Source organism: Colobus angolensis, unplaced genomic scaffold (genome assembly GCF_000951035.1).
Source record: "Colobus angolensis palliatus isolate OR3802 unplaced genomic scaffold, Cang.pa_1.0 Scaffold38, whole genome shotgun sequence".
NCBI classification, from domain to species: Eukaryota; Metazoa; Chordata; class Mammalia; order Primates; family Cercopithecidae; genus Colobus; species Colobus angolensis.
Window position 1 is genome coordinate 1,149,972 of NW_012117154.1, and position 10,071 is coordinate 1,160,042.

Sequence of the window (10,071 nt, forward strand, 5' to 3'; positions counted from 1 at the left end):
AATTTCATGGCTTTAGACGCAAACCATCTTCTGCTAACTTACCATGTCTCATTGTAACAGTCTGTAGAGAAACTACAGCTGGAGAATCAATGGTTTTGCAGAAAAGTTTCCTAAATTATTGTACTACAAAGGGCAAGAGCTCATGTGAAAAGTAAAAACATACCTTTGGTGACATGCTAGAGAATATCTCCTTCCTGGTATTCCCCCTCCTCCAGGCCAGTTAGTGAGGCCCTTGTTATCTTTTAAAAAAAGACATCTGTTTTGTAACATTTCACAGTATATCAGCATATTGGTGGTGGGTTTTGTCATCTACCAGATCTCTCAATTTCCCCCAGACCTATGGCTTATTAGATTCAATGAAAGGATCAGCATGGGAACAGTGAGGTACCCTAACGGCTGCCAGTCTGAGACACAAACAAAGGCTGTGCACTGAAGGGCCAGCCGTCAACGGGATCAAAATAACCTGGAAAACACAGACATCAAAACAGAAATGCCTACTGCATGTTAGGAATCTTTCTTTTTTTTTTTTTTTTTTTTTTTTTGCTTCTTATTTCTAAAGTTATATATCTAAACCTACATTAATGATACATCTATGTACAGTATTTAGAAGTTCTGTTCTATGGTACTTTTGTACATGCTGGGTTTTATTACTAACTACAAAAAGAAAATAATTACATAAGGCATATATATGTACAGTGGTTTGTCTTCAGCTCACCTGGGCCCTATAACTGCCACGCCCACATGGGGGCAAGCACCTCACCCTGTAGTAGATGAAAAGAATTGGGATCTATAAAACTGAGGGCTCCACTCTGCGTCTCACTGAATGAATAAATAGGCACCGGAAAACTTGCTTGTCATATCCCAGGTAAAATCTTTGACACACCTTTTTGAGTGATCTGGTATTATACAACACATGCAGGTAAGTAACTGAAATCTCCAGGAGTTGGACGTGTAGTACTTTGGGAGGAGACCACGCTTGGGCCACAAATGAGAGCACTTTGCACCTTCATCAAATCCATGTCTACCTTGTCAATCTAAACAACTGAGAGAGGGCAGGTAGATATTTTACACCTTGAAGATTTGTTTTCTGGTCATGTAAAAATTAAATATAAATAAAGAACAAAGCAAGAGAGACAAAAAAGAAAGAGAATGAGAGACAAGGAAAGATTGTGTCAGGGGGAGAAGTGAAGGGGTTGCCCAGCTAGGGCACTAAACTTTGGATTCATTCTCCAGGTTTGCCACATCACCATTTCTTTCTGTTTGCTCTTCAAGGTTCTTTTCTTCCTCTTCAGTCTCCAGTTCTGCATGTTGGTTGAGTTTGCTGGATACAGACCAACTCAGGGGCAGCTCTGCCCTGCTGGCTAACTCGGCCAGCTCTTTGGCACTAAGGGATGGGGTGCTGGTCTCATAGGTCTCATGGAAGCTGTTGTAGTCAACTTCGTAGAACCCATCCTCCAGGGTCAGGACAGGTGTGAACCGGTAACCCCACAGGATCTCACTGGTGATGTAGGAGCTTCGAGCTTGGCATGTCATCCCTGCAGAGAGAAGAATGGAGGCTTTAGCATATGTGAGTGTGGGCTTTCCATGGCCAAGGAGTCACAGAGAGCTGGGAGGAGTACTGCATGCAGCTGTTGAGACTGACCTGCATACAGTGCCACAACTTAGTAGGTGTCATTCCCGCTGTAGACACATGCTAACATGCCATGGAGATTCCAGGCCTCTTAGGGGAGTCCTGGGGAACAGTGAGAGAGTCCTGGCTCACATCAAGCCACATTTGCCTGCACGGCCATGCACACACAAAGGAAATCAAGTGTGCAAATGCACACAAGTGTTTGCATGTGTGTGGCTATGTCTGGTCCACTCTTTGCTCTGGGAGAACCCTGAAGCCATGACTCTGGCCTCCTACTGCTCTTGGAGACTTAGCCTGGGTTCTAATGGTATTTGAGCTCTTTAGCCACAGACTTAGAATGAAATTTCATATACGGAACTACACTTAGGCTGCTTTTAAGCTAGAGGCCACAGATCAGTGTTACCCTCCCACCTGCCATTAATACACAGGCTGTGACTGTGGCCCCTAGATGCAGGTGGAAGGGTTACTCACCTGAATTTGCACTTTCCTTAGGCCCAGTGGTCATAGTTACTCAGATTGTGCCATCATAACTACTTTAAAAGCTTTTCCCACTTCTTTTTTTGAGATGGAGTCTTGCCCTGTTGCCCAGGCTGGAGTGCAGTGGTTCCGATCTCAGCTGACTGCAAACTCCGCCTTCCGAGTCCAAGCAATTCTCCTGCCTCAGACTTCTGAGCAGCTGGGACTACAGGTGCACACCGCCATGCCTGGCTAATTTTTTTTTTTTTTTTTTTTTGTATTTTAGTAGAGACGGAGTTTCATCATGTTGCCCAGGCTGTTTGCGAACTCCTAAGCTCAGGCAATCCACTTGCCTCGGCCTCCCAGAGTGTTGGGATTACAGGTGTGAGCCACTGCTCCTGGCCACTTTTCCTTTTTCTTAAACATGAGAAGCCTTTCTGTAATTTGCACAAAAGCACCACGTGAGCTACCAGCTGCCCTGGAGTCAGGAAGTAGCTTTCTTTTAAATATGAAATGGCAGAATGAGGAAAATTCCAGCCAACTCGTTAGAAAATAAAAATAGGCAACAAGTGTGGCATAAGATATGAGAAATGACACTTGTGTGTGTTTTTTTTTCCAAGGCCAAAGAACTCTCTTATACAAATTCTCAGGAAATGGAAATATTCATTCAGTCATTAATCCAGGGCTGCCTTCTCCATTAGGCAAAAAGGCATGGTGTCTACAGCCCATGATACTTTTAGAGGCCCATGAAAATGTTTTAACTTTTTTAAAAATCAGAAAAGATAAACTTTTAGATGGAAAAATTATTAATGTGTTCATCTTTACACTAATACAGTTGTAAAATATAATTTACACATTTTCTTAATGGGGCAAGGGACTTACAAATGCAAAATCACCAGGGACTCATGAATGTCATACTGTGGCCCTGTGTCCATTCATTCAGGAGAGCAGCCAACCAGCCAGTTGGTATATTATCTGTTAGCACCACCAATAAGTATTACGCAGCTGCTTTGTGCTGAATGCAGGTGGATTAGGGAGAAGAGGATACCTGTGTATGTTTACACAGAAGGGTCCAGAGCTACACAACATTCCTGCAGCACTGCATTTGCTCCTTGTGTCTAGAAGAAGAAACTGGGGTGCCAGGGACCTATGTGATTGACTTAACGATAGCTGTCAGGCCTGAGCCAGCGCCAGCCCTCATCCCAGCTCTGTGCACTTCCTCTTAATCTTAAAACCGAAATGTGACCCTTCTTCAATGTTTCCTTGGATGACCCACAGAAGCCCCCTCTTTATGCCTCTAAAACAAATATTGCAGGGCTTTTAGGTATTAGAAACATAGGTCAACACTGATTTGATTTTACTTCTCAAACAATGTTTCTCTTCTGAATTGTTTTCTTTATCTATGCTTGGGAGTGGTGGGGTGAAGACAGGTGATGGCAGGGATATGTGGGCTCAGCATGAGGAACAAACAGGAAGTCAAGAGGAAAAGGTGATCCAATAACTTTTTCCACCAAGGAAATACATATTTATGGTAAAGTGGCTAGAAAATAGGGCTGTGATAACAGTTGGGGAAAACAGCAAGCTAATCAAAGAACAAAAATACATCTTTGGGAAAGATGTTCATAGGGAGCTTTGGAAAACTCTGACATATTCCTGAGAAACTAGAAGACCACACGCATGTGTAGGGCTGTGCACATGCCCAGGAAAACCAGAGAAGGCCCTGAGCTGTCACTTCTCGTTGACACTGAGGCTCTGTGCAAGCAGGAGGTGAAGGTTAATGCAGAGTTGTAAAGTGCCTGACTGAATGTTGAAGGCACTTCCCACCATGTACATAGAGACCCTTGACAAAGACTGGGAGATTTTTGGTTACTGGCTTTTAAGAGAACCTGTCTAATTATTAGCTGATCACTAAATTAACTGAGCAGAGACTTTAGTGGCCATATACACAAAAAGTACAGACCTTACAAAATTAACTCAGGAAAGTGACTAAAAAACAAATAGCAATGGCAACAAAAAACTGAAAAGGAGGGAGAATCTCATTTTCAGGATTACTACCTTATATTATTTAAAATGCCTGTTTTCAACAAAAAACTATGACACATGCAAAGAAATAAGAAAGCATGTCCCATACACAGGAAGGGAAGCAGTCAATAGAAACTGTTCTTGAAGACGTCTAGGCATTGGATTCACTAGAGAAAGACTTTAAATCAGCTGTTTTAAATATGTTCAAAGAACTAAAAGAAGCCATGTCTAAAGAGCTAAAGGAAATTAGGGAAACATTGTTTCCCCAAATAAAGAATATCAATAATAAAAATAAGTTACATGTAAAATCCAAACATAAATTCTGAAGTAAAAAGTACAATAAATGAAAGAAAAGAACTGCTACAGGAACTTCGCAGATTTGAGCTGGCAGAAGAGAGTATCAGGGAGCCTGAAGATAGGTCAGTTGAGATTATCGAGGTATAGAAATTAAGAAGAATGGAGAAAAATGAACAGTGCCTCAGAGACCTGTGGGACACCAGCAAGCATACCAACATACGCATTACAGGAGCCCCAGAAAGAGAGTATTAAGAGAAAATACCAGGAGTAATCTAATCTACACATCTAAGAAGCTTATCAAACCACAAGTAAGATGAACCCAAAGAGATTCACACTGAGACACATCATAATCAAGCAGTTGAAACACAATGATGAAGGTAGAATCTTGAAGGCAGCAAAAGATAAACAACTCATTACATGCAAGTGATTTTCAATGACGTTAACAGCTTATTTCTCATTAGAAACCATGGAAGCCAGAAGGCAGTGAGAAGACATTATTCAAAGCACTGAAAGAAAAAGACTGTCAACTGAGATTCTATATCCGCAAAATTATCCTTCACAAATGAAGGAGAAATGAAGCCATTCCATGAACAAAAGTGGAGAGACTTTGTTGCTAGCAGACATGTACTCCAAGAAATAATAAAGGGAGTCCTTCAGACTAAAATAAAAAGACACTAGATAGTAACTCGGATGAGAACAGGTGAGTTCAGGGTAGTATGGCCGTAGACTAGACCGTAACTCAAATCCACATGAAGAAATAAAGAACACTGGAAAAGGTAACTACATAGGTAAATATCAATGTTTTTCTCCAGTATAATTTTATGGTTATTCCATTTTATGGCAATTATACTATGCCATTATATGAATATATCATAGTTTTATTTAATCAATAAAACAAAATGATCCAAAATACGTGGTGGGTCTATTTGTTGGGGGAAATATTAATAATACTGACTTGGTTTGTGGAGGTTGTCTTAAGTGTACTATTATGGGCTGAATTGTGCACCCCCACATTCATATGTTAAAGTCCTACTCTCCAGTATTTCAGCATGTGAGATGTTTGAGATGGAATCTTTAAAGAGTTAATTAAGTTAAAATAAGGTCATACTGGTGGGCCCAATATAATTGATGCCCTTATAAGAAGAAGAAATTAGGACACAGACACACACAGAGGAAAGATTATGTGAAGACACAGGGAGGAGATGGCCATCTACAAGCCAAGGAGAGAGGTCTCAGAAGAAACCAGCCCTGTGCACACTTTGTTCTCAGATGTCTATCATCCAGCATTGTGAGAAAATAAATTTCTGATGTTTAAGCTACTCAGTCTGTGGTACTTTGTTACGGCAGCAAACTCAGTACACTTACTGAATTCCATAGGGAGAGGAAAATACCTTTCCATAGTGCCATTTGAAGAGAAGTATTTAATTTATGTAATAAGTAAGATTTAAGTAAATGCTCATGAATGCTTTTCCAACTTTTGTTCATCACTTTTTGTATCAGAACTCATTTAAAAAATGATAAAGAATATTAATGTTTGCCTATCAGTAAACATTAAAAAGTATTTCTAGGGTAAATTGATAATTTTCTTCAGAAAAATTTCTGTCTTACATATTGACCTAGGTCCCAGTCCAGTCTTTAAGAGTGTGATGTTTTACTGAATTTGGAAAAGTAACAAAATAAAACCAACAGAGTTAGCCTCATAAGCAAGGCAGAACTGCCAAGATGACATCTGTGTGTATGCATGTGGTGTGTATGTTCCATATCAGGGAGATCATCATAAAGTCTCCCTGAGCTAGGTTATTTTGTGAGTATAGAACTTTCTGGAAGAAGTAATGTTTCATTTGATGAGGAGCAAAAGGTGGAAAACCTGATCTTGATCTCCTCTGAGCATGCAGTCATAGGTGTCTGTTTTTCTTTTCTTTTCTTAATTTTTTTTTTTTTTTTTGAGACGGAGGCTTGCTCTGTCGCCTAGACTGGAATGCAGTGGTGAGATCTTGACTCACTGCAAGCTCTGCCTCCCAGGTTCACGCCATTCTCCTGCCTCAGCCTCCCGAGTAGCTGGGACTACAGGTGCCCGCCACCACGCCTGGCTAATTTTTTTGTATTTTTAGTTGAGACGGGGTTTCACCATGTTAGCCAGGATGGTCTCCATCTCCTGACCTCGTGATCCACCCGCCTCCGCCTCCCAAAGACGTGAGCCACTGCAGCCGGCCAGGTGTCTGTTTTTCTTATTGAATTGTGAATGCCTTGAGGATCCATTTGTCTTGTTTATTTCCATATTCCTTACCATTTGCACAGTGCTTCAATATTGAAGGTTCCCAATAAGTACTTGCTAAGCGAAAAGAGTGGACTTGGGGAACTATACAGGAACAGCTTAATATTGTTCGTTGGCCATGTCTGAATGTATTATTAAATAAAAAGAAGGCTTGCGAGTCATTAGAAAAGAAAGTGGGAAATTTCTGCTTCTACTATCATGTCAGTCTGCATATGAAGAACCCTTAGCTAAGATATAACACAATGCTGGAAAATTACAAAATATCTTACCTTTTGTTTTATGTATTATTTGTTTGACAAACAAAAATTTTACATATTGATGGTGTACAACATGATATTTTGATATATGTGTATGTTGTGAAAAGGCTAAGTCAAGCTAATTAACATATCCATTACTTCAAGCACTTATTTTTTTGTTGTGAGAACATTTAACATCTACTCTTAGCAATTTTTGGGTATATAATACATTGTTGTCAATGGTAGTTGCCATTTGCGTTTCTATTTTTGTGACAGTGCTTGTCCTCTCCTTTATCTTGAATGCCCTTCTCATAGTAAAATGCTGCTCATCTTTCAAGAGTAACTAATGTGTGATCTCCCTTCCAAATCGCATTATGGCCAACCAGTCTCTTGCTGGAACTATTGAGTTCCAGGCTACCATAACACTTCAGTGACCTATCACAGCACTTATCAGAGTGTTTTACAGCAGTCCTATGTGTCTGTTTTCCTTGCTGAATTGTGAATGCCCTGAGGATCTATTTGTCTTATTTCCATATTCCTTAGCATTTAGCACAGTGCTTCAGCATTGGAGGTTCCCAGCAAGTACTTACGGTTAAGTAAAAAGAGTAGGCTTAGAGAACTATATAGAAACAGCTTAATATTGTTCATTGGCCATGTCTGAAATGTATTATTAATATTAAATAAAAAGATGGCTTGTGAGTCATTAGAAAAGAAAGAGGGAGATTACTGCTTCCAGCGTCATGTCTGTCTGCATATGAAGGACCGTCAGCTAAAATATAACACAATGCTGGAAAAGTACAAAATTCATAATTTGAAGTAAACCTGAGTTAAATGAAAAACAAGAGATGGGCCTTCTGGGGCTGGTGAGGAGGGAGTAAACGCACCTATTCCTTCCCACCAATTATAGTTGAGGCCTCTGGATAAGGTACTAAATGAAACCACCTGAAGACTCTAGAAAGTTCACAATAGCAGGATGATTGGAGAAGGGAGTCGAAACTTGAGGAATGAATCGTTTGGGGATACATTTTTCTGCCTTCCTCCTTTATCTTCTGGCTTTAACCTGAGAGAGGCCCCAGTGTAGAACTGGGGCCCCAATGCAGGACAAGTGCCGGCAAGAAAATCTCAGAGAGAAACCCTGCCTTTCTAACCGGAGGACCAGGAAAAGGTGCTGCTGCTGTGGGTCAGAGACGGGAGTGGGAATCCCCATTAATTGAGTGTGAGGACTTCTCCCCCAGCCCTGAGTGCAGTCTTCGTCCTCAGCTGCTCTGCAGTGCGGCGGTGACATAGGCGCCAAAACTCTGAGAGCCTGTCTTTTTGGACCGAGTATTGGGAAAGGGGAATTCCAGGGACCAGAGTGTGTGGCTGCATTTTCCTCTTTCCTCTCACTGCTTTACCCTAAGAGTGGCCCCGATTGTGTAAAACCATGCAGCAGCCCAGGTGGCTCAAATGGTGAGCAAGTCTTGGCTTTAGAGAAAGAAGTATGCGGGGGCCGACCGAAGGGAGGGGTGGGTCTCATAGAGGACAGAACTGGAGGAGGATTTCCAGATTCTGTGTATGAATTGATATAATCCTGAGCTTTGCATGCACAGGACAGAAAACATAAGAAAAGATGAACTTAAAAATTACCACGTTTTGGAATATATAACCACACTTCTAAACGTCAAAGAAGAAACCATAATGGAAATTTGATAATACTTAGGACTGAGTGATATTGAAATTCTAAATATCAAAATTAAAGGGCATATAGAAAGTAAGAAAAATTTATATACCTAAATGCACATATTAGAAAACAAGAAAGTCTGAACATTAATGTTTAGAATATTCAACTTAAGACATTAGTAAATGAACAACAGAATTAATTCATGGGAAATAGGCAACAAAGATCACTGTATAATTAATAAAATATAAAACAAATCAACCACAGTGAGGATCAATAAAGGCAAAAGTTGTGTTTTTGAAAAGTCTAGTAAAACAGACAAATCTCTGATCAGACTGGCCAAGTAAAAGGTATAGAAGGCAAAAATAAATGGCATTGGGAACTCAAAGGTATATATAACTATAGAAATGGCAGAGACTGAAAACACAAAAGGAGATTATAATAACTTAAAAATAAAGATGAAATGGACAATTTTCTAAATCATGTAAATTACCAATACTTATTTAAATAAAAATAAAAAGCAGAGATACCTTATAACCCATTATGAAATTGAGCCAGTGATTAAAAACTTGCCATAAAGAAATTACAAAGCCCAGACAATCTTAAAGATGAGTTCAATGAAATATTCTAGGAAGAAATCATGATAATTTTACATCAACTCTCCAAGGAAATAGAAGAATAATTTCCTAACTCATTCTAGAAGCCAAATAATCTTGACAATAAAGTCATAAATATAATACAAGAAAGAGAGAAAAAAGAGGAGAACACAAGTCCATATTATTCACTTGTGTAGTTACAAGAATCCTAGAAGAAATACTAGCAAACCAAATCCGGCAGTTTAGAAAAAAAGATACACCATGACCAAGTTGGGTTTATTCCAAGGAATGCAAGGGTGGTTTAACCTTAGAATACTGATCATATAATTTATCATGTTAAAAGATTGAAAGATCATTATAATACGTGCATAGAATTCATTTGATAAAATTCAAAAACCACTTATCATGAAACTTCTTAATAAACTTTGAATATGAGACCAACTGTATCTACCAAAAATCTAAACAATCATTATTTTTGATGATGATGATGATCAAAAGTTAGGATCATTTAAAGTCAGGACCAGTGATTTTAAATTCAGATACAGTAAATGCTTGCTATCACCTTTTCTATTCAGTATTGTACCAAAGGACTTTGCCGGTATAAATAAGATAAAACAAAGAAATAAAATAATTTGATTCAGAAATAAATAAAACTTTCATTATTTGCAGATAATATAACTGTGTGCATAGAAAATCCACAAGAGTAGTACAACTATTAGGATTACTAAGAATGTTTAGCAGGGTGGCTAGAATTAAAAATCTGTGCAGAAAACTTATGTATATTTTTATATACCAGCAACAAAGACATAACAACTCTTCACCATTTCCTCTAGCAACAAAAAATACCTAGAAATAAATCTAATAATAGAAATACAAAACCTTGGCCAGGCGCGGTGGCTCAA

At 39.2% G+C, this 10,071-nt stretch overlaps 1 protein-coding gene across 2 annotated transcripts in view; it reads right to left on the reverse strand.

Moving 5' to 3' along the window:
• Positions 1-278: 278 nt before the first annotated feature.
• Positions 279-10,071, reverse strand: part of KCNJ6 (potassium channel, inwardly rectifying subfamily J, member 6) — a 322,995-nt gene continuing 313,202 nt past the window's right edge. For both annotated transcript variants that reach the window (XM_011954009.1, XM_011954011.1), the window contains exon 4: positions 279-1,535. In XM_011954009.1, the coding sequence (XP_011809399.1) occupies positions 1,210-1,535 (326 nt within the window). In that variant the 3' untranslated portion in view covers positions 279-1,209. The remainder of the gene's footprint in view (positions 1,536-10,071) is intronic.